Source organism: Pseudophryne corroboree, chromosome 6, assembly GCF_028390025.1.
Source record: "Pseudophryne corroboree isolate aPseCor3 chromosome 6, aPseCor3.hap2, whole genome shotgun sequence".
Taxonomy (NCBI): Eukaryota; Metazoa; Chordata; class Amphibia; order Anura; family Myobatrachidae; genus Pseudophryne; species Pseudophryne corroboree.
In genome coordinates, this window is record NC_086449.1 from 511,647,544 (window position 1) to 511,672,581 (window position 25,038).

Consider the following 25,038-nt stretch of genomic DNA (forward strand, 5'->3'; position numbering starts at 1 on the left):
TAATAGCAGTGTAATTGTAGTAATTTTTTTTAATAGTGATTGTAATATTTTAGCCAAAAAGTTTATGCAGGAAATTGTAAACAAAAACCCCCACAAAAAAAAAATTGGTGATCCTTGTGTAATAAATGCAGTTTAAATAAGAATAATTAAATTGATAGGAGCAGTTGGATTATTAGAGGCTACAAGCCCATAAGATGAAAACAAATTTAGATCAATGGAAATGTATACAATGCTTGTTTCCGAAGCATTAATAAACCATATATAGTACACCATATAATTTAGACTAAAATAAAATCAAAAAATGGGAATTTTGCATGAAATAGACACTTTAAACACAATCAAAAAAAAATAATATTATACTCAAACATATTAAAGGGTAGACAAAAATCAATGAGCTGAAAAAGGAAGATACATATAATTAATACTGTTATTAAACAAGTTATAGTATTTTCTCTTTATGCCACTTATAACAACATATTAAAGGGTAAACAAAAATCAATGAGCTGAAAAAGGAACATACATATAATTAATACCGTTATTAAATAAGTTATAGTATTTCTTCTTTATGACACTTATAAAAGAGGCCACTGAATGACATACTTAACTTTTGTTGGCAGGGGGCCTACTACTAATCACAGCACATTCTGGCAGTCCCAGAGGGAGGAAATGCCTCCCAATGGGGCTTCCTGTCCTGTAGGTGATTGGCAGGTACAACTTCCAATAGGAAGTCACTGCCAGTCACAGTAAAGTCACTGAGCCAGTGCAGTCAAACAGACTACAAATGGCTTAGCTGCTGAGTTCACTTGACAGATTTTACTGTTGGGGCTGCAGTCCTGCAACCCATTGGTCAAATCCACCACTGCATATTATATAGTTCATTCTATACAAAACACTTTTAGGGGGGTTATATAAAGATGTGAAAGTGACACAACAGTACAAAAGGATGTACACAAGATGTGCTGTTAATACAGTATCGGATACATTTCTATCAGACAAACTATATCATTTTATTGAGATACAGTATTATCCCTAAGGGCTTGCTTTGTCATATCCTACATAATGCCATTTGCAACCTCTTGATGAACTTAAAACTTAAAAGTTTAAAAAACAGACTCATTAGAGCAAGTAGACAAAATATGCAAAATATGAAACGGAAGACTAAGTGTCAGGAATCGGCGGTCAGCTGCGTCTCATCTACCAGCGCGCTGGTGTGCAGGCCTCCGGAGGTTATGGCCCCAGTCGCGGCTGCATGGATGCGCTGACCACGAGCGTCATCTCCCGTGTCGCTGAGTACCCCTGAGTCTGGTCCTGCGTTTGTGTTCCGCCGTGTGCCGGCATCCGGTCTGTATGGATGCTGCTATGACACCTGCACTCAGCTAATCCTGGCATCTAATCCAGCCCTGTGTTTCCAGCCAGAACACTGCGACCAATCACTGCAGAGCAAGGGGTATAAGTTCCTGTCCGGGGCTCACTCTCATCGCCTAGGACAACGAGTCACATACCCTGTGTCTAGTTCTCCCAGTTCCTGCGTTCCTGTTTCCAGCGTTCCCCTGTGGTTACCTCATTTGTTCCAGTTTCCATTTCTACAGCTCTCCTGTTACTCCGGACTTCAGCTACATCCAGCTTCAAACCCATTAGCAGTAAGAGACTCTCCTCAGGTGTTCTTTCTCATTACTTACATGTGCACTAATTGTCAGCATACCATCTGAGCAACTCAGCAGTATAACATCTACTTGCTTAGAGACTGTCTCCTGCTTTAGCCTAAGTGTGGCTATATGGACTTGTGCTTTACAGAAACTGTGAGTTACTTATATATTCCGGAGTTCTGCTTTCCTAACCATTATCAGTTTGCCCTGTGTTATTCAGAGACTGTGTATTTCCAAATACTACTGGAGTTCTGTTATTTCACCTGCATTCATTATCAAGTTATTTTACGTTCTGCTGCAAGAGACTTTTACGTTGTTTGGATTCAGTTACCTGTCATAGTTTTCCACATTACCAGTTTCCATTGTATTCAGTATTATACCATCTGCTTTGCATTAATAAATATCAGCGCTTATGTGCAGGACTTTCATATTGCCTCCCCGCTTTGTACATCACACCAACACTGACCCACTAGCGCCCCCGCTGGGGACAGACAAAACCAGAGACTTGACACTAAGGGTGCAATGTTTTGAACTTGTATTTCCCTGTGAAATGGTAACAAGGGTAATGATTTTCCCCATGTAACTAATCATACTCATGTTACTCTACACAGGCTTATTCAAGTGTATTAACTTTTCAGCTAATATGTGTAAATGGCATTACACTGTACAAAGTACTGTATGACTATAGCTACTTATAACAGGAATAGCTGGGTTTAGGGAAAATCAGAAAATGTGGCTAGGATAACAAGAGTACAGAAAATTGTCAAATTGTATAGTTGACACTTCTGAGATATACCACTTGACTCCGCAAATTAGCATCATTTTGCAAATTATATCATATAATCCATACTAAAAACCCCAGGGGATTTTCATTCACAAGAAACATTTCTGTTTTTAGACAACATACACAAATTACTGCAAAGAATAATCAACAGAACATCTGCTAAAACAAATTTATTACATTCCTTAAGGAATTTCAGTTCCTCTTAACCAGGTATATTCCTATCAATAAATAATTGTTTTAAATTTATATATCAAGATTATACATGTGCCTGGACATTTTTTTAATACTGCCACCAGAATCCTAAGAATCTCCTATAACTTTCTAAGGCTCTCCATTTACACTGTGATTGTTTTGAAGGCTTACATTGCATTGCATTATTGTACCAAAAACCATAGCCATATTAACAATGAGGCAGGTGGAGCTCCAGGCCTCCACATAAAAATAGGCCTACCATCATGACAGTATGATGATGACCAGCAACCAGCAAGCCACACGGTCAGCCATAAATCATAAGTATTCAATGGCATTTCTATTTTCCACACAAAATTATGTAATTGTTGTACTTAACATCTTCAGACCCAGGTGCATGAGGCCCTTAATCCAGCCCTACCAAAAAGTCAATTGTTTGCAGATTATTTTGCTCATATACTTTACTTGCTATTGCCCAATATTGCTGATGTTTGCTGAAACTGTAGTAAAATATAGGTGATATTGCCTCAACCCTGTAATAAAAAATTGTAGATTATATTTCTCTTATTGCCTCCAGTCTGTACTAATCACAAATCTGTAAATTCACACATTTTATATTTTCACAATTTATTTCAAACTCCCTATCTGTTCATCATTAGTATTTGATATCTTATCACAGTGTCATAGAGGTGCACACACACAACCTTTCACTACAATTATGCATGTGGTAGTGAGGGTGGAGGTAGTACATTATAGGACTGTAAGCGAGAGGTTGCACAGATACGTAGAGAGGAATTATTGATCCAGAAACCAAAGAACAAGGAGCAGATTCTACCTTTTGTTACTAAGTACAATACCTCCAGTCTGGTGGACCCGACAGCCCTCAAGGCCTTGTGGCCTATCATCACAACAGATAAGAATTTACTGACATTTCGCAACAAAAGGCCCATGGTATGTCATACCAGAGGAAAAAGTATCAAGGATCTGGTAGCACATTCAGATATTACAGGATTTGGCAATCCATTATCTACCACTTTTTTGTCTCATACCCCAGGCTGCTATAGGTGCCTCTTGTGTGAGACATGCAAGTACATGGATGTAGGTTCCTCCTTTTCTACTTGTACATCTGGGAGATCCTTTAACATTAGAAATGTTCTCTCCTGTACCACCACGTTTATAGTGTATTTGATCACATGGCCATGTAACTCCCAATATGTGGGCAAAACAATTCGCAATGCCTTAGAACATTTTGCTATGCACAGATCTGCAATGAAGTCAGCTCCTACAGGCAAACCATCAGAACAACCTGTAGCCAGGAATTATGCAGAACATGGACATTCTCTTAAGGATATTCTATTTCAGATTATTGACAATGTCCCCAAAAGTATAAGAGGGAGTGATTGTGAAAGTAATTTACTACATATGGAAGTAAGATGGATGTTTATCCTGGACACCATGAGGCCTAAGGGCTTGAACGATAAGATACAGTGGAATGTGTTTTAGAACTTGTAATACTGCAGTTCTAGTAGCATAGAAGGTGCATTTCTGCCAAGTTAATGTTAGGTAGATTTCATAGCATGGTTGTGATGTATTTCTTGGATTGGGGCACACTCCTTTGTTTTAATAGACATAATTTACCTTGATGGTTCTGTTACAAGAATATTACTATTAGTGATTATTCGGTGGATGAATGTGGTAGATCAGCCTTTATATATTGAATATACAGCATGTATGGACATTGTCCTGTTTCATCCAATGACTTGCCCAACATTCTGTTCTAATCATCACAGTGCTTAGTATGCGATTCCCCTGCATGATTAACTGTATTCAGCATAAATATAACCACTAAAAAAAAATATATATATATATATATATATATATATACCAGACATAGGCGGCACTCAGGACGGCTTGTAAGAATCACACGGACCCCAGCATAGAGTTCAACGCTTCAATCTTATTCACAGATTTTCGTCAGGATAAAGGTAAGTAACACAACCCACACTTAAATACACCCATCAAGTGAAAAACACGCCCCCAGCCCGTCACAGACGTGGCCGGAATGATGTGAACATAACATGCGAATACCATCACCAATAATTACATACAGACTGAGATACCAGAATATACACAGAAACATGAAAAATACATCATTGTAAAGTACAGCAAAAGATAGCAATAGTATTACAAACTGTTCAATTCAACTATAATATATTATCAGAGAAGATTCTCTTATTTCTAACAATAGCTGTTGCACTGATTGCTCATAAGCCATAATTAAACAGTCAATACATTTTTTAACCATCATATACAGAGTCTAATGGAAACAACTCGAGTTTTAAAATAACTCCAAAAAAGGGACTAAATGGGATATACCTACCATTCCCTTTTAATAATGTAATCACAATATGCAGAAAAGAATTAGCTACAAAGCAGGCCCACATCCAGTTATAAAAATACATGTAAACCCGGATTCTCGTTTAACCCCTTCGGAGCAAGGGTATTGAGTTTAAAAATCCACTCAGTTTCCCGCTGTAACAAAAGACGTGATCTATCTCCTCCGCGTGGATTAGCTGGAATATGATCTATAATCCTATAGCGGAGGGACGCTAAATTGTGTTTGGCATTTAAAAAATGCCTGGTAACAGGTTGATCTGCTTTACTTTTCTCCAAAGCTTGTCTAATTGAAGTACGATGCATGGTCATTCTTTCCTTAAACATTCTATCGGTTTTGCCGATGTACACTAAACTGCAAGGGCAAATAATCATATACACCACAAACTTTGTGATGCATGTCACCGCTTGTTTAATGGGAATAACTTTACCCGTATGCGGATGTCTAAATGAACTACCACTAAGCATATAGCTACATGTGGTGCAATGAGGACATTTAAAGCAGCCCAATTTCTTGGACCTTAGAAAATGACCCGTCAGCCGATTAGGATCAGTAATATCAGTTTTTACTAATAAATCACGTTTTTTACACATTCATCCACCGAATAATCACTAATAGTAATATTCTTGTAACAGAATCATCAAGGTAAATTATGTCTATTAAAACAAAGGAGTGTGCCCCAATCCAAGAAATACATCTCAACCATGCTATGAAATCTACCTAACATTAACTTGGCAGAAATGCCCCTTCTATGCTACTAGAACTGCAGTATTACAAGTTCTAAAACACATTCCACTGTATCTTAACAACTAGGTATATTCTTAGAGAGATTACTACCTACCTTGGAGCAACCCCATAATGCCATAATCTACCAATATATATGTCTATTGTGAGAGGCAGAAAGGTTCCTGCATTAGGAGGAGGTGCAGGCCCTGACATGCCACATGGAGCATTATGGGGTTGCTCCAAGGTAGGTAGCTCTTAGCTTAGACATATTGTAGTAAGGAGCCATTATCATGTGGCTCCTTGCTGGTTAATATTAGACCCAGATTGGGGTATTGGAGGTGTGAAGTGTGGTGCCTCTGGACTGGCTGAGCTGGATGGCTTTAGTGTGGCATACCTTTACATTCTATTAACACTTTTCACTTATTAATTTTTTAACACTATTTCTCTATTTTAATTACATATTATGTTTGTATCACCCTCTCTATAGCTTCGGCTTCCTAAATACTAATTTATTAACACTATAGTTTTTTCACTGGTATGCTATGCTGGGCTTTCTGTCTTATGCTGGTGTTTTGGGGTGCCACACCCTGCACCTAGATATAGCACTAGGGACCCCAAATATACAGAGACGCCTTGATGCGGATTTGGGGCTTAACCACACATTTGCGCAAATATGTGTAACAAAGATCTCTGAATTCTATTATTATGTGGGATTTACATCTAGTTACTGTTATCATTCAGGGTGCTGGGGGAACCAAATGCTTTTTTTTTCTTGCTCAGAAATACCCCTCCCTTTCGAGCACCTGAATGATATCACTAAGCTAATTGAGCATCTACCAATATATATGGTTATTTATAACCTATCAATGTATGCCAGCCCGGAATCTAAACCAGCCTTATCATGCAAAACATACACTATTACATTTATTTTCCCAAAGAAAGAAGCACAATTCAGTTCCCCATGAAGGGTGTGGGTAGCCATTCCAGCTGCATTTATACGCAAGCAACAGCACTGTATACCCCCCCCCCCCCCCAGCCCCTTGTGTCTGATCTCATGCCGGACCTGAAAAGTTTTGTAGTCAGCCCTGGGGGGATGCAAACAAATATCTGTAAGTCTGGTGGTGCCATAAGTGCGGCATACAGCTGCACTTACTCACTTCCCAACTTCATTGTGGTTAACTGGATTTATCCCATTATCTGTTTTCCGATTTCAGAGTTTCTAGAAAGAAGTCTCACCCACTTTTATTATTTCATTTGTATTGAAAGTGTACCATAATAACATTCATAACATATAGTAAATGTAAAAACTATTTTTTACAAAGAATGCTTCATATAAGCAACTTCTTTCATTTATACTTTGCTCCTTAGCTGTTATCTGCAATATGTAGGTAGCAACTAAGTACTTATATATGGTAGCTTGGTTCTTATAAATGTTTTAAAATGACAGATGCATAGAAAACAATTTACAGTGTTTTATGAAAACATTAACTATAGGATATATTCTGTTTGCACGTACAAGCCAGAATGAAGATTATAGCATCCCTGGTGAACCTCTCAAAGTAATCTCTCTAAGAATATACCTAGTTGTTAAAAAATACACATTTTATTAATTAAGAACCATAACACAATTCTGCATAAATTTAATCATGTACTGTAATGCATTAAAAAGGCATTTGCATACTGAAATGTATTCAAATAATATACAGCAAACACATTTTTATTATCTTTTCAGTTTTTGTAGGAATAAATACCAGCATGTAAGGTCTTAGTCTACTGTCTACTCTGGCATAGAAAATGCATGATATAGTCTGTGCCCTTTTGTAGGAGAAATATTGAATAATTCATGAGTCAAACTGAGACATATCTATTTCTACATAGGTATTCTGATTGCATTTTAAACCAAAGAAACTGTAGCTCTGTACTAGTAGTGCTTTGTTTTCTTTTGCAATTGCTGAAATCATTTTATATTTTATATGGATTAGGTTTGGCTTCATATTTTAAGAGTCTGAAGCCTGACCCAGTTTTATGAAATGAATCACTGACTTGTTACAGTAACCAGTTGTATGCCTGAGGATCTGATTGTAACAGAACTTTGTCAATCTCAATATGCAAGTGTATGCATGGCTTACATACAGAAAAAAATCCATATCCAGCGCTATAAATTAAATTTGTGTTAAGACACTATAAATTAGGAGCATACTGTAATTACTATTCCCTATTTTCTTCAATTGCATTTAAATATTAACAGTTGTTGAATTATACAGTATATGTTGATAAAAACAATACATGATTTCAAGTAAACAAATCAATGAGGTGTGCAACAACAGCACAGCTGCAAAAAATGTAAGAATATTTTATTTTATACAGGAATTGAACATAATGTGCTTTAAATGCATAGTGTCTCAGAACCTCAAAACCTTTTTTTTTTTACAATTGAATAGCATTTCGGAAAATCTAAATAACCTGTAACAGAGGCACATTGATATTTTTGCTCCTCATATTTAATGACCATGACAACCTATAAACGGAATTTGTTTTTTAACTTTAATTTATTTTGTAATTCCTTACATCCTTAGCATTTGTAAATTTAAGGAAACTTTCTTCATCGTTTTATGAAGTTCCTGAAATTTCTCTATGAATTTTTTTTAGGAAATAATATATATGGGTATGAGGCTCTTACAGGAGAATGCTATCCAAAATTAATTTAATTTAGTTTGCTTGTGTGTGATTTAGTGTGTTAGCACATAAAGTAGTTGTGCACTACAGTGTTCCTTTTTGCTTCTCCAGTGATTAGTATGTTTACAATATTTAAAATTTGTCCTGTAGATGTATTGAGGAAAATTCATCTGTGGCATACAGTATGGTGTATGTTTCTACACTTGAACACATCGAAAACATTGATAAAAGTTGAAGGTGTTTTAATAATGAGGTAAGCTGGGCTGCTCTGTCAAGTGGCAGGTTTTAGAGGCTGTTAAATGAATTAAATAAATGACAACACTTAATTACATACCGCAAGGTTTTTGATTATTAAATGACACTGTTAGTGTGTACTGTATAATAGAAATATTGTTTTAGTTTACATGAGGAATAAAAGGGATACCATTAAGGTTATGGCTACTAGCAAGGCACAATTGCTAAGCCAAACATAAAAGTTAATGAAAACAATAAATAAGTAATTTGAATGTTACACTAATAAAGAACTATGGCAATTACTGCTTATTATAATTAATATTTGTTATTTATTGAATGAGCTTCTAAAGCAGATTTTTTTGCCCCACTCAACTACCAGAACAATAATAAATATTAATAAACGCCTTAAAGCATATAGAATCATGATGACAGATGCTTTAAACCATTACAGTTTATGAGTTGATATGAAATCCTATAAATGTCACAATGCATCTGAAATGCGATATTCAAATTAGTTATATGGAGAGCTAAATTTTAAAACACTGTAAAATTGGATTTTTTATAAGTCTATTTAATTTGCACTATTTAATAATTTTTACAATTTAATTCCCAGTAGTATCTCTGTATATTTTAATAATTAATAATCTTGTTTTAACATTTAGATTCTGTAATATGCTTTTAGCCCATTTCTATGTTTTTTAATTTGCCATCTCTTAACATACAGTAGTCTGAATAATAATAATTGCTATTCACATTGCATCTGACTCAAGTAAACCATATTCAAATTCTAAATTTTTCTAAGAGTTAACCCAGCAAAATCCCTAATATAATAAAACATGTCATTTAATAAAGTTGGTTATGCTGATAAAAATAAAATCTTAGAAGCATGTTATTAGCATGAGTCTCACTCCTATAACCAGCAGATTTAAGGATAGAAATTATCTGTCTTAGTGTTAAAAAAGCAATATCTTTTAAACTGTTATGTTTTTCCCTGTTTTGAAGTTCAATGCACTTAATCATCATAAAAAAAATAATTAGGTTGATTTTCTTGAATTCTTTAGCATTCTTTTTTGCATACTAAACAATTTTGACTTGATTCAGTAGATTTAACAGCTTTCACCCTGAGGCTGCATTGTTGTTATATTGCCTGTGAAAACACAAAAAAACACACTACTATAGTTAAAATTGCCAGTGCATGCCCTAGCTGCTCATTATTCTTTAATTGATAAACGCAAGGTTTAACTAATAAATGGCATGCACAATTTAATAAAAAGTTAAAAGAAGCAAGTACCTCCAGCTAGTCTTCCAGTTGTCATACTCATCATATGTCTTCAAAAACTGGTGCAGAACTTTCAGCCATATCAACTGAGCAGATTAACAGAATGTATCCAGTAGTGATAAACTGCTCTGGATGAGGTGTTTACTTGTATTAAAAGAATAAAAGACTGTTTTCTATATTTCAGTTGGGAGAAATGTTAGCATAACAATATCATAAACATTTACCAAATGTATTTTGAAAAATAATTAAGCAAATATTATTTACCAGAAATATATATATATTTTCCTTTGTTGCCTATGACTAAACTGAAAGCACTCATTGTATTATTTACAGGGTATGAAGGTGGATAGATATAGAATAACCTACATTATATATAAGCATTAGAATGCAGCCTAGAGTACAGTACAGTATTTCAGTTCGATACTTCTGTGTGCCCATGCATTGTCAAGTTTGATGTGGTAGGAATTAGCACTATAGTACATATCATTAATCTGAGCATTTCAACATTAACAGCAGCACAGGGTAGTATGTAGAGGGAGATCAAATATAATATGAATATGAAACAGTCATATCTATTTGTTGCTATCATGGTTGACTGCTGTGGTTTGTTGACTCTTGCTACAAAAATGTATATGTGGGTCTATAGATAATGTTCTAGTAGGCCATTATAACCATACATTATTGATGCTTATTGTCATATACATTGAAGTGAAGTTTATTTTTCAGTCTAACAAAGAGGATGTTTTTGCATATCTCAATGGAAATGTGCTGATATCTAATGTAAATAAAACCCTACATTTTGCAGTTAATAAATAAGATTATGCATCTGTAATTGCAGCTGAAATACTTTGCAATTCTATAACTCTAAGATAAAACTAAAATAAATTATCAATTAAAAATATTTTTTACATCATCTCTCCAAAATATTGACATGGACATAATAGAAAAGCAATATAAATCATTTTAATATGCACGTGTATATTACATTGTTTAACTCTCAAAATATTTTCGTTGTTTTAATAGAAATAGCAATCACTGCTAGACAATCCATTTACTAATACAATTAGATTATGCATATTTGCAGTAATAGTTGATGTGAGCTCTTGAGAATTGTTTTTTTATCCTCCAGTTTCAGTTCTTCACCACACTGATTGTCATATACAGTCATTGTGCTTTTGCATAATGCCCACTCTTGATGTAACAGCAGTTTTAATACAAAATCTGAACAGTAAGTTTAAGCATGCTGGAGTACACAGGTGGACTATACAAACATGCACAAAATATAGATTGAAAAATATACAGTAACATCAACATGCGCTGTAAATGTAATGTTTTGCCTGGAAAGCCGGGATATAATTCTACAGTCCATGTAATTTCTCTTGAAAAATTTCCATTTGATTTGAAAAAGAGCCAAGTGCAAAAATAGAGAAAGACACATTGTGCCCCATTTTGCTGTTTTCAATAAATTTTACAGCATGCAGTCTGGTCTTTTCCAAGAAATGTGACTCAGGGTGATGAACCGCATCATTACTTTCAGATCTCAAAGTTTATTGTTTCAAAGTTTTTCTTAACCACTGAAATAGTTCTTCCCTGTACAGAAGTTGCCATCGTACATTTGCCTCTACAGTTTCAAGTGCTCGAGACAATGGAGCCACGGCTGATCCTACTGTATGCAGCTGTATAAAAATTTTAAGCTGAAAAATACAACAAATAATCACATTGTTAAGGAACATTGAGAGCAGCACAATAGCTTAATTGTCACCATTAATGAAAATTTTACATATACAGTATAAATCAGTGTGATATTTTATCATTTTAGTTTTCATTATACAGTAATTGTGAAGAAATACTGTAATTGATCATTGACTGGTGTTTAAGATATGAAATAAGTATAATAATTTTCAGTTATACTGTAGTAGTATTATTATTATTATTATTATTACATATATTTTTCACAATTCGACTCAGTCATTGAATTTCTGCATATTTTTTTATCTAAATTACGAGGGTTAAATGTCCACCTATTTTTGTGTTTTAACATATAGTACATATAGTACATAAATGTGCCCAGATTATGTAAACAAAATGTTTAAAAGTAACATGGTCTGGCATTTTGAGTTGAATATAGAGCATTAATATTAATTTGAACCTATTTGTCAGTTTGACAGAAAGTATTGTAAAGCATATTTAGGCAATAGTGTTTCATAAAAGACACATACAAATAGTGCTACTTTATAAAAAATGTCCAATTTTGCTTAGATCAGATTCATTATTAAGAATGTTTCAGTTGTGTGACAAGTATTAAGAGAAGAAAAATTGTGTAGGCAGTGATGAGGAACTTCTTTAACAATAAATGTCTATATGACACAACATTTTCAACCATTTTCTTGTGAAAGTTTAACAAACTGTTTAATATTTCACTGCTGATTAAAAAGTCTAAAAAGTTGATACTTTGTGCTAAGATTCTGTTATTTTCCTCATACTGAATTATTTGTAAACTTGAATGGTGAATAATTTGTTATCCTATTTATTTTCAAAGTGCATCTTACTAAAATATTTATTGTAATAGAATTTGGCAAACAATCTAAAAGAACCACAAAATTCTGAAATTCAGGCTTTATACAAAGAATTGGAATGCACACTCGTGAATTAAGTAATAGTCAAATTTCATAAAATAAAGCAATATCCACATACATACGTATAAGGTTAAAATCTCGAGTAAGGCAATACAAATGGTAAGAGTAAAACTGTCAGTGCTGTGATCTGTCTGGCCGAATCTCTCACGCTGGCCTCTCATGCTGGCACTGGACCATGCGGGTGATGTCACAGCATCAACGTAGTTTAGCCAAGCCCAACATGTTTCATCCAATCAGGGACTTCGTCAGGGAATGTGGTTAGTCTCCATAACTAGCATTATATATACTAGTCACCATTTGAGTAAACTGCTCTGATTGGATGTAATGACCAGTTACGGTTTGGATATCATTAACACATTAATTACAAATACAATTCACATTACAATTTCTTAAGTACATTACCAAACATAGGGGGTTATTCAGACCTGATTGCTGTGCTGCTCATGTTGCTGACGTGCGTTCAGATAGTCGATGCCCAAGGGGCAGTGGAAATTTGCCTGTGCAAGTGTGCAATTGCATGCGGGCAGCTGCAAATCCGTTCGCACCTCACTAAGTGTGTGCAGTCTCTGTGCAGCCCAAGACTTACTCCTACAGTGCGATCACAACAGGCCAATTGGGGCTGGAGTTGACATCAGACACCCTCCTTGAAATTGCTTAGAAACACCTATGTTTTTCCAGACACACCAAGTAAATGGTCAATTACCATCCACAAAGTGCCTCTTCCTGTCAAACACTTTGCGAACGCCCATGCAATCTAAATTTTTGCACCATCCTGTCACTGAACGGCGATGCCTGTTGTTATTGTCCGATGGGCATGCACATTGCGGTGCATATGCATGCACAGTTATGACCTGATCGTCCACTGTGCGAAAATGCACAGCAGCGATCAGGTGTGAATCACCCCCATAATGAAGTAAATATTCTTAATTATGTACTTCATGCAATCCAGTATAAAAATGGAGTACATACTTAAGAATAATTTCTTCAAATTTCAGGGTTAATTTTGTAACCAGGAATGTTGTGTTGCCATGGGGACCCCTTACTCACCGACTCTAGCTAATCTTTATCTGGGGAGATGGGAAATGGAAAATGTTGAGAACAATAATCTCTTCTTGAGTCATATTCATCTATATAAAATATTTATAGATGATATCCTTATTATCTGGTCAGGAGGCAGTGAATTTTTTGAAGAATGTATGGCATATTTAAATAGTAATAATTATGATCTGTATTTTACATCTAAGTTTCAATGGAATAGTAAAGAGTTTTTGGACCTCGTGTTGGACAGCAGTAACTGTAATGGAGGAGAAATGATTAATACTTATACCCATATTAAAAAATAGATTGCAATAGCTAGGATAAAAAAATGGGCAGACTAGATGGGCCAAGTGGTTCTTATCTGCCGTCAAATTCTATGTTTCTATATACACTTCCAGAGCTGTCATTATAAAAAATGGATTGAGAATATACCATATTCTCAATTTGTTAGGCTATGACAGAACTGTCCTGATCAGGAGAAAGTTGAAAAACAGGCAATTACTGTACATCTGGAAAAAGGTTTAGGGAGAACAAATACCCAGAGTCGATATTTAAGAAATGTTATGATAAAGCACGAGAAAGGGATAGAAAAGAGCTAATGATTTCTAAATCAAAAGAAACCACAACTATACATACTTATAGGGTTCCATTTGTTACCATATATAGCACTAAGGGAGAGGAAATTAGAAAGATATTAATCAAGCATTGGGATATTTTCTGTTTTGACCCATTATTAAAAGATGTTATCCCCTCGTATAGAAGGATTATATATAGAAAATTGTGTTCTTTGAAAAATAGATTGACTCCAAGTAATCTGAAGGCTCTTAAGAACCAATCAGATGAAAACAAGATTGAAAGGTTTTTTGTCTGTCAAAAATGTAAAGTGTGCCAGTTTGTACATAAGGATAATAAACAATTTTTTGATTCCTGTAATAAGAAATTGTGGAAAATCAAAGGTAAATTAAGTTGCCCGAGTACCCATTTTATTTATTTACTATAATGTAGTCGTGGTAAGCGTTATGTGGGGAAGACAAAACGTATTTTGAAGCTGCGCATTCTGGAACATACAAGGAATATTTTACACAAAGTGGAAAATCATATTGATCCTCATCATTTTGCAGAGTGCGGGGTTTGAAGTTTAAAAGGGTTTATGTTTAAGGCAATAGAGAAAATCAATATACTGTAGATGAGAGAAGGAGAGATCTCTTGAAAAACTTGTCCCAGCGAGAAACCTACTGGATTTATACACTGAATACGTTTGTGCCTCTTGGTTTAAACAAAGGATGTGATATAGTGCCTTTTCTGCATGATTAGGGTTTTACTCCCGAGATTTGCGGTGTGTCAGTGTCAGTAGCTAAGTCCCGACAGACATACAGTATGGTAATAAAATCCTGGATGTATACTAAACTAATGGTTGATTATTTTTTACCTAGAATTTTGGTAGTTTCCTTGTGAAATAGTGTTGTCGTGCAATAAATGATCTGTTATTGAAAAAATTAATTATATATTGATTCAGTACTGTGAGTTTCATTATTTGAAGTTCTGTGCAGCGGAGGGCTGAAAACTTTGGATCCAGGAGATATAATTATCTTGAAGGGAGGGAGCAGTGCTTTTTATTGGTTACAAAGTTTTATGAGCAAAACTAAAAAGTGCTTAAAGCAATTGAAATGTATCGGAAAGATTTATGCCTTCCACTAGAGATGTATAAGTTTTGTAATGTACTTAAGAAAATGTAATGTCAAATGTTGTATTTGTAAATAGTGTGATAATGAGATCCAAAATGTTACCGGTCATTACATCCAATTGGAGCAGTTTATTCAAATGGTGACTGGCATATATACTGCTAGTTATGGAAACAAACCAAAGCCCCTGACGAAGTCCTTGATTGGACAAAACACCTAGGGAATGGCCAAACTATGTGGATGCTGTGACGTCACCCGCTTGGTCCGGAGCCAGCATGAGAGATTCGGCCAGACAGATCCCAGCACTGATGGTTTTACTCTTGACATTTGTATTGCCTTACTCGAGATTTTAACCTTACATGTATGTAGATATTGCTTTATTTTTTTAAATTTGACTATTACTTAATTCACGAGTGCACTCTCCAATTCTTCCTAGCATCAATACCATTACTCCACTGGCCTGGAGTTGTATGCAACTGCACTTAGGAATAGCTGTAGAAAACAAAACTACAGATAACACATGGACATCTTGCACAGAGACTGAGTATTTAATTTATTGTGTGTGTGTGTGTGTGTGTGTGTGTGTGTGTGTGTGTGTGTGTGTGTGTGTGTGTGTGTGTGTGTGAATAATATCCATGAACATGGATATAAAATGCTTCAGAAGCTTATCCAGGCTAAATAAATTTTTGATTCATGAATATCTATCAGTCTGCTTATCAGCAGTTGTTTTTAATAATGCAACTTATTTAATTTTTATAGCAACAACACAACCAATAGACAAAAGTTTATTGAATTATAACTTAATTAATATAATATAAATATTTGAATTTATTCATCATCTTGAAAAACAACCATTTTAAGAAATGAAATTATGATTGTATGTTCATATCTATATGTATAAAAAATATGTAACATACAACTTTATCACTCAAAACATTTGACAGATAATCTATAGTTGATTATTCTGTTAATTTTGTTAGTTTTTTTACGTGCATTTCTTTTGCTTGGCCAAAAATATATTTTTTTATATTTACCTCATGTAGTTCTTCTTCTGTATTGAGGAATTCTGTAACTCCACTAATAAGCTTAGAGTTCATAAACAATGCTTCTCCATACCTAAGTAGAAAAACATTATTTATTTGTTTGTAAATTATTTTATATACATTAAAACATGATAATTCTGTATGTAAATCTAAGCAAACATGGCTATTAAACAGATCCATATGTCATTTTTTATTATAAAATTTACATAATTTTGTCTACATACTGTATCACTATACACTTGTTTTTATACAGTGCTTAGTGACATGATTGACATTCACCCTCTGAATAAAAATATTTAGACAAATCTTCAGAAAAAAGAATAGTACAAAAATGGTAACAAAATTGAATACTACTATAATGAATTTACTTACCTGGCATTTAAAATGTTCCATTTATCCCTGAAGAATTTCCATGCTAAATCCCTTCCATGTGGATTACGAGCCACATGGATTATAACATCAATGGCATCTTGATCCAGTACCACTTCTGAATTTAGGGATAAGTTTAGAAGCCTTAAAGGTAGTAATAAAAATATTACAAGTTCATTCATTACATTGACCACAAGTCTAAATAAAAAATTAGCCTCTTCTTGAGTACAAGGCAATAATCACATTATTCTGGACTGTAAGCAGGCTTATATGATATGGTAACTAAGAATGCCAATATGTAAAATTGCAAAGTTACTAATTTACTCTTTGTATTAAATACAGTAAATATTAGTTAAATTGACTTAACTTCCATTCACTCTGCCTAATATTGCTCTAATCCATGTACTCTTTTATAGGTTCCTATTTAAAAATTTTCACATGCATAGAATGTAGACCCATTCCTTTTTTACCAGAATGTCACTGATAATTGAGTTAAAACATTGATATCCTTCATTCTATTGTAAGCACTCACCATTGGAGAAATACTGCATTGCTATCTCTCTAAAAATTGGAAATTATATGGGTGTGATGTGTCACCTGGAACTATGAACTAGTATACGAAACATTTTATTTTCATGATTGGTACACTACATTGACTTGATACACAACATTTTTAATTATACTGTATATCTTATGGATGAAAGGGTTAACACCTCTAGACTCAATAAATGGCCTATGTGTATATTAATCTAGAACCGTATATATCCATATTCACTTATAATGACTTAATTTTAGAAAACCTTTTCTATAAAATAATAATGGGGCAGATGTAATAAGCCTGGAGAAGTGATAAAGCAGTGATGAATGCAAGGTGATAACGCCACAGCCAATCAGCTCCAATATGTAAATTGACAGCTAGGAGCTGATTGGATGGTGCATTATCACTTTGCACATATCACTGCTTTATCGCTACTTTATCACTTCTCCAGTGTGGGCAATGTAGAGGTTTAAAAAAAAACACTTATTTTAAAAGCTAATTTATTCACATACCTGTTTAATAAGTTTCTATTATCACTGCAGGTCAATGCTTCCAATAATATTTTCTTTTCTGAAACAGCTGTGGTTGAATGGAATTTCATCCATATAAACTCCCATACATCTTCATCCATTAAAGAGACTCCTGTGCAATAGACGATGTCCCGGACATTGGGTGGAATTCTAAAGAATGAATTAAATATAAAATCTAAGTTTCTGTTGAAATCTTATGTATACAATACAGTACTGTACCATTCATAGGTGCTCAGTATTAACATTACCTGTGTACAATTATTATATATGTCAATGTCATATGCTGATAGCACATCTACATTTACTGGTGAAATAAAAGTATTGGATTTGATTTGTCTTGTTGATATAATTAGTGCCATGTCCAATTGAAAACAAATATTTGCATCTGTTTTAGAAGGCTGTTTAAAATACTATGAGGGAAATGACAAAGCAAACCCAGGTGTGGCCATTTAAGACATCAGCAACATGGCAAAAAACTAACAGAAATTAATTATATACTGTAACTGACTAACATAATTTTGACATTACATTTGCTGATAGTTACAGATATAAATTATGTGTGTATAGAAACCCTGTATTCAAAATATGGATGAGTCTTTCAAATATTATTCAAGTTTGAATTTCCAATGGCCAGGGGTGGATTTCAGGGTAAAGTTGCTCCTAGGCACATTATTGCCCTGCCCCAATCACATAATTGTTCCCCTTCATTTCAGGGCCAGTCCAAAATCCTTGAGACCTCCAAAGCAGCCTCAGCCTCACTCTTCTACCATTTCCTGGGCTATAATTTGCTGCCCATTGTCCCATCTCCGTTGTTTGCTAAATAAAATATAAAAAAAAGTGTAATGAAAAAAAAAAGGAATCACCAGGACTCATCAGCCTGGTGTGCTGCCCCCCTGCAAGTGTGGTGCCTAGGCACATGCCTCACATGTCTAGTGGGAAATCCGCCGCTGCCAATGGGTCTGGTTAGCCCAGTGAGAGTAGCAGTACTGGAATTCACTGTTGACATGGAGAGATGACTTTTTCTATTCCATAAAATTAATTAATATTCAGTATTGTTCTATGCTTACTTATATTAGGCTAAATATCTCAAAGATTTAACATTTATCTGTGTTATTTAAGTATAAGTAGTGTGTGAATTAAGGATGTCACTGTTTGTTTTTATACTTTGATTAAAATATACAGTATCAAATACAGTTTCCAAATACTTGTCTTTGTATGAGAGGTGTATAATATACTGTAGCATGGTGTATTCTGCATCAGGGTGTTCTAGGGAAAATGTTAGGCTTATACTGTATGCGTATCATAGAATTACATTTTAACAATACTATTAAAAAGGCACGGCCTATTACAGCTCTACTTAGTTTTCAAAAACCAATGTGTCTGGCGCTAGATTGATATGTACTAATCTCTATAGAGAAGAGAGGACAGTCTATAATCGGCTGCCTTACCAAAGTGGACCTGGAAATCCACCCAGTATACTAATGCAGACAAGAAAAAAATAGGTGAAGGCGCACAAATGTATAGTAACCGACTGCTGTTTTGATACAAATTGGTAATTTATTCTTGATGAAATTTAAAATCTTAAAAAAACCACACAATAAAACAAAGGTAATTACCATAAGACCAACAAACATTCATAGGGTTAATACCACATATATTAGAATTCGCTCCACACAGACTGATGCTTTGGTTAGTAAATGGCTCCTTTTGAAGATGGCTTAATTCATGCACCCATCTAAACTAGACCAAATATGCATAAAACTCCTTCAGCTGATATACTCAAAGTCCATGCACATGTGTGAACAAAATATGATTAGTTTTAGTCCCAAGCATTAACTGTTAGTCGTGCAGAAAATAGATCACAAAGGAACCTTAATTGCATGCACTGATGATTAATGGAAGTTACAGGATAATTCTCTTACAGCTGATGAGTTGAATTTTATGTGCACATAAGAACACAGTATATTTCCAGACCGGCTGAATACTGATTAGTATGATGGTAACAAGAGTTAGTATGAACACGTGCCACTTAAGAAGTGGGTGCTAGCTGTTGTAATGGTGTCGTTTATACTTCACCCATTAGTAATCTCAGGAGCGCTCCCGTGTTGCGTGACACCCGTGTGTCCTCCTTTTGGTTCCTGCTGCCTGGTCCCCACTCACCGGGGTCCTGATGTCAATTGCAGGGGATGGAGGGCTTTGTAGCTGTGTCCACGGGTTGGTATAACCGCAGCGGCTGTGGAAGAGTGGAGACGCTAGTGTATGTCGCGTGCCGCGACTTCCGGTTTCGGGCTTCCGTCTTCCGTTTTTTTTCGTTCCACTTGCGGTTCACCAAAGATGAGTCACCTGACGCATTTCTCCACCCACAAAGATGGCGGTTTCATCATATTTTGTTCACACATGTGCATGGACATTTAGTATATCAGCTGAAGGAGTTTTATGCATATTTGGTCTAGTTTAGATGGGTGCATGCATTAAGCCATCTTCAAAAGGAGCCATTTACTAACCAAAGCATCAGTCTGTGTGGAGCGAATTCTACTTAGTTTTGTAGCATTACAAAAATTCCAAATTTAAATGAGATGTCTATAAACAGTTGCGTTCATTTCTTATGATCTGTACTTTGTAGGTCTTAATTTCTAAAATTATAAATAGTTTAGTTTACAGATTTATGGAAACTGTGTGTCACAATTTTTACATTTTTTTATTTCACAAGCAAAAACTTGTCAAATCAGTTGAATGAAACAATGAAAGCATGAGATTGACATTACTGCCTATCGTCAACAGTTTTTCATAACAAAACACATTTGTATTGTTAAATTCACGCTAACTATGAATGAGAAAAACTTGGTGAACAATGGCATGCAAATTTAGCGAACTGTGTATTCAAGCTTTTCAAATGATTGTCCCTACCATTGACATTAATAATATGTTTTCATTAAGCATAAGTCTCACTATTAGCAAGCCAGCATTTAAACTCAGCTGTACATTTTAAAGCAATTATCTGCATTTGTTTCAAACTGCTTGTTGACTGCATTATATCCTGTATAATTCTAGTAAGGGATAGATAATTATTTTGTGTATAACAACATGCAATTAGAATATGGCTTTCTACATAACCATACATAAAAGGATATTGGACGTAATGTATGCACAATGTAAAAGTGTAGCACATGGTGAAAATAGAGGAAAAAAATTATCTGGGAATTGGACAGATAAGCATATATCAGGCAAGTTCGTAAGTCAAAACTAGGAGTTCCAAACTATTTTGAAATTGCTAAAACAAACTTTAATCAGAGTTTCAAAATTAAAATGAGGTACAAGATGTTTCTTGATTTTAAATGTAAAGCAACTAAATGCTTATAAATACATCACAATACCATTTCATGCAAATTATATAAACTTTAGAAAAAAGTCAGGTCACCATCCAAAACTCTACTCCTCTTTTGATAACTGGTTGTGCTTTTGTGCTTTTCTATAATAGGTAGCAGAACAGGATATAGCAGGAACAGGACAGGCTGATTTTTCCAATAAGAGCTTGTTAAAGACCTTACAAAGCATGTAGAGTGGAAATGGAAGCAACAACATATATGTTTGTGTGTGTGTGTGTGTGTGTGTGTATGTGTGTGTGTATATGTATGTATATATATATATATATATATATTAGAAATGAGCGGGTTTGGTTCGTCGAGATCCGAACCCACCGAACTTGACCTATTTTACACGGGTCCGAAGCAGCATTGGATCTTTCCACCTTGCTCGGTTAACCCGAACGAGAATGAACGTCATCATCCCGCTGTCGGATTCTCGCGAGATTCGTATTCCATATAAAGAGCCGCGTGTCGCTGCCATTTTCACTCGTGCATTGGAGATTGAACGGAGAGGACGTGGCTACGTTCTCTGCCTAAAAAGCTCCATATCTGTGCTCAGTGTGCTGCAAATATCTGTGGTCAGTGTGCTGCAAATATCTACGTTCTCTGCCTGAAAAGCTCCATATCTGTGCTCAGTGTGCTGCATTGTGAAGACCACCAGTATATAATTATAGTAGTACAGTACAGTAGGCCATTGCTGTATCTTGCAGCTCCGTGTCAGACTCTGTTCTAGACAGTATCCTGATCATCAGTGCTCAATATCTGCTGCATTGTTGTGTGACCAGTATATACTATATATATTATATATAGTAGTACAGGGGCAGCATTTTGGTGACCACCAGTATAGTAGTAGGGTACAATAGTCCATTGCTGTATCTTGCAACTCTGTGTCACTTCAAGATATCTGTGCTGCATTGTTGTGAGCAGTATATATAGCAGTACAGTGCAGCATTTTGGTGACCAACAGAATATAATTGTACAGTACAGTAGTCCGTTGCTGTATCTTTCAGCTCCGTGTCACTTCAAGTATCCTTATCTGTGCTGTATTGTTTGTGAGCAGTATAGTAGTACAGTGCAGCATTTTGGGGACCACCAGTATAGTAGTACAATACAGTAGTCCATTGCTGTATCTTGCAGCTCCGTGTCAATTCAAGTATCCATATCTGTGCTGAATTGTTTGTGAGCAGTATAGTAGTACAGTGCAGCATTTTGGGGACCACCAGTATATATATAGTAGAACAGTACAGTAGTCCATTGCTGTATCTTGCAGCTCCGTGTCACTTCAAGTATCCATATATGTGCTGCATTGTTTGTGAGCTGTATAGTAGTACAGTGCAGCATTTTGGGGACCACCAGCATATATATAGTAGTACAGTACAGTAGGCCATTGCTGTATCTTGCTGCTCTGTGTCACTTCTAGTATCCTGATCAGTGCTTAATATCTGTGCTCAGTGTCAGTGCTGCATTTTGGTGACCAGTATACTACATTACAATAGTCCAGTGCTGTTCTCGCTGCTCAGTGTCAGTTCTCTGTAGTATCATCAGTGCTCAGTATAATCAGCTCTCAGTATAACCAGTGCGCTGTTAGACGTGCGCCCGTTTTCTGCCATTAGTGCTTTGGGATTTAGACAATTGATGAAGTTATTGTGTCCCCGGTACAAAATCCCATCTAGATTCCACTTCACTAGGCTGGCGATAGCGAGATTTTACCAATTAATATCAGTGATTTATAATTAATTATTAATTACCGTGATCTTGCCAAATGATTCCAGTGATTTTGTCATTTTCTTCCAGTGATTTGGACCAATAATACCATTGATTAGAACGAATAATTCCTGTGATATGGAGGTGTTTGTGTCGCTTAGCTTAGCCATCCAGCGACCACAGTGCACCTCTTTTTCTCTTTTCTTTGCATCATGTGCTGTTTGGGCCAATTTTTTTAAGTGCCATCCTGTCTGCCACTGCAGTGCCACTTCTAGATGGGCCAGGTGTTTGTGCCGCCCTCTTGGGTCGCTTAGCTTAGTCATCCAGTGACCTTGGTGCAAATATTATGACTAAAAATAATATTGTGAGGTGTTCAGAATTGACTGGAACTGAGTGGAAATTGTGGTTATTGAGGTTAATAATACTATAGGATCAAAATCACCCCCAAATTCTATGATTTAAGCTGTTTTGAGGGGTTTTTGAAAAATAACACCCGAATCCAAAACACACCCAAATCCGACAAAAACATTTTCAGGGAGGTTTTGCCAAAATGCGTCCGAATCCAAAACACAGCCACGGAACCGAATCCAAAACACGGCCGCGGAACCGAATCCAAAACCAAAACACAAAACCCGAAAAATTTCCAGTGCACATCTCTAATATATATATATATATATATATACACTGGGTGATTCATCACTCCCTATGGGCGCTCTTCACGCCGTCGTAAGGGGCTATGCCCCCTTAACCCTTGCACACCATTGTGGCGTGCAATATTTTTATTATATGGAGTATTACATCCAATCATAATTGTGTGAGTGGTTAAATATTGCATGGACAAAGGGCGTGCAATGGTTAAGGGGTGGAAGGCCCTTGCAACAGCGTGAACAGTGCACGCAAGGCCTTGTGAATCATCTAGTAGGTGCTTTGGTTGGGGGAGTAGGGGGTGCGGGGAGGAGGCGGATGGGATCCTGGGGTGCCACTGGAGCGTGGGATGCAGTGGTGCCGCAGGTGGCGGTGGGTGCGTGGGTGCTGCAGGTGGTGGTCCGGAGCCGCTGCAGGGTTGCCCTGGGTGGGGAGGGGCGGATGCGGTGGTGCGGCTGGAGGTACGGGTGCGGGGTCGCTGCAGGTTGGGGAGGGGGTCCGGAGCTATCACGGTTGCTGGAGGGGGTGTGTGGGGGTGCCGTGGATGGGGCCCGGAGGTACAGTGAGTGGGGGAGGGGCGGGTAATACTTCTCCTGCTTCTCCTCCAGTCACTATTGTTCGAGCCGGTGTCCCAACGCGCCGCATTACAGGGAAGATGTACGCAATAAATTACAGCTCGGTGCTAAGGGCTGCTGGGAGCTGTAGTTTATGTAGTGCGTCTACTTCCCTGTAATGCAGCGCATTGGGACACTGGTGCTAACAATAGTGACTTGCTGGCAGAACTGCGTGACTGGCTGAATCAATGTAAAAGGTGAGAGTGCTGTGCAGGGTCAGTTGACACTGCACACAGGGCCGGCGCTAGCCGCTCAGCAAAGGGATGCAGTGCAAGGAGGCACCAGGAAGGAGAGACGTTCTCCCTGCTCTGCATCCCCGTGCTGAGGTTCTGCTGCTATCCCTGCTGCTGGCATCTGCTGTCACACATGCAGCGGCGCCAGAAGCACAAAACCTTTTCTCCCCCTCTGCGTCAGCAGCACAAAGCCTCCTCTCCCCCTTGGCGCCGTCAGCACAAAACATCCTCTCCCCCCTCCCATCCGTGACATTCAGTGGCCGGGAGGGAGCCAAAGTGGGTGGAGCTAGATGGGAGCAAGGGACGGAGCTGCACAGGCCAATGCTGCAGCAGGAGGATGAACTGCTACAGCTTCGGCCAGTCAGACTTCATTAGATAAGTGTCTGGAAAGAGAGTGAGTGTGTGTGTATATACAGTGTCTGTGTATACTGTATATATGTGTGACTGTGTATGTGTGTAATGTATGTACAGTATGTATGTGTGTGTGTTTGTATATATATGTGTCTGTTGTGTGTGTGTATGTGTGACTGCTGCATAATGTGTGTAAGCGTCACTGGTACAGGGGCCGTTACGTGTGTAAGCGTCACTGGTACAGAGGGCATTATGTGTGTAAGTTGTACTGGTAGAAGGAGCATTACGTGTGTAAGCGTCACTGGTACAGGGGGCGTTACGTGTCTAAGTGGCACTGGTACAGAGGGCGTTATGTGTGTAA

At 36.6% G+C, this 25,038-nt stretch overlaps 1 protein-coding gene across 1 annotated transcript in view; it reads right to left on the reverse strand.

The window, feature by feature from the left end:
• Positions 1-10,872: 10,872 nt before the first annotated feature.
• TRHDE (thyrotropin releasing hormone degrading enzyme) overlaps positions 10,873-25,038 on the reverse strand; it is a 992,175-nt gene continuing 978,009 nt past the window's right edge. The window contains exons 16-19 of the mRNA XM_063927453.1: positions 17,748-17,915; positions 16,701-16,841; positions 16,320-16,401; positions 10,873-11,623 (exon numbers count right to left, since the gene is read on the reverse strand). Of these exons, the coding sequence (XP_063783523.1) occupies positions 11,477-11,623; positions 16,320-16,401; positions 16,701-16,841; positions 17,748-17,915 (538 nt within the window). The 3' untranslated portion in view covers positions 10,873-11,476. The remainder of the gene's footprint in view (positions 11,624-16,319; positions 16,402-16,700; positions 16,842-17,747; positions 17,916-25,038) is intronic.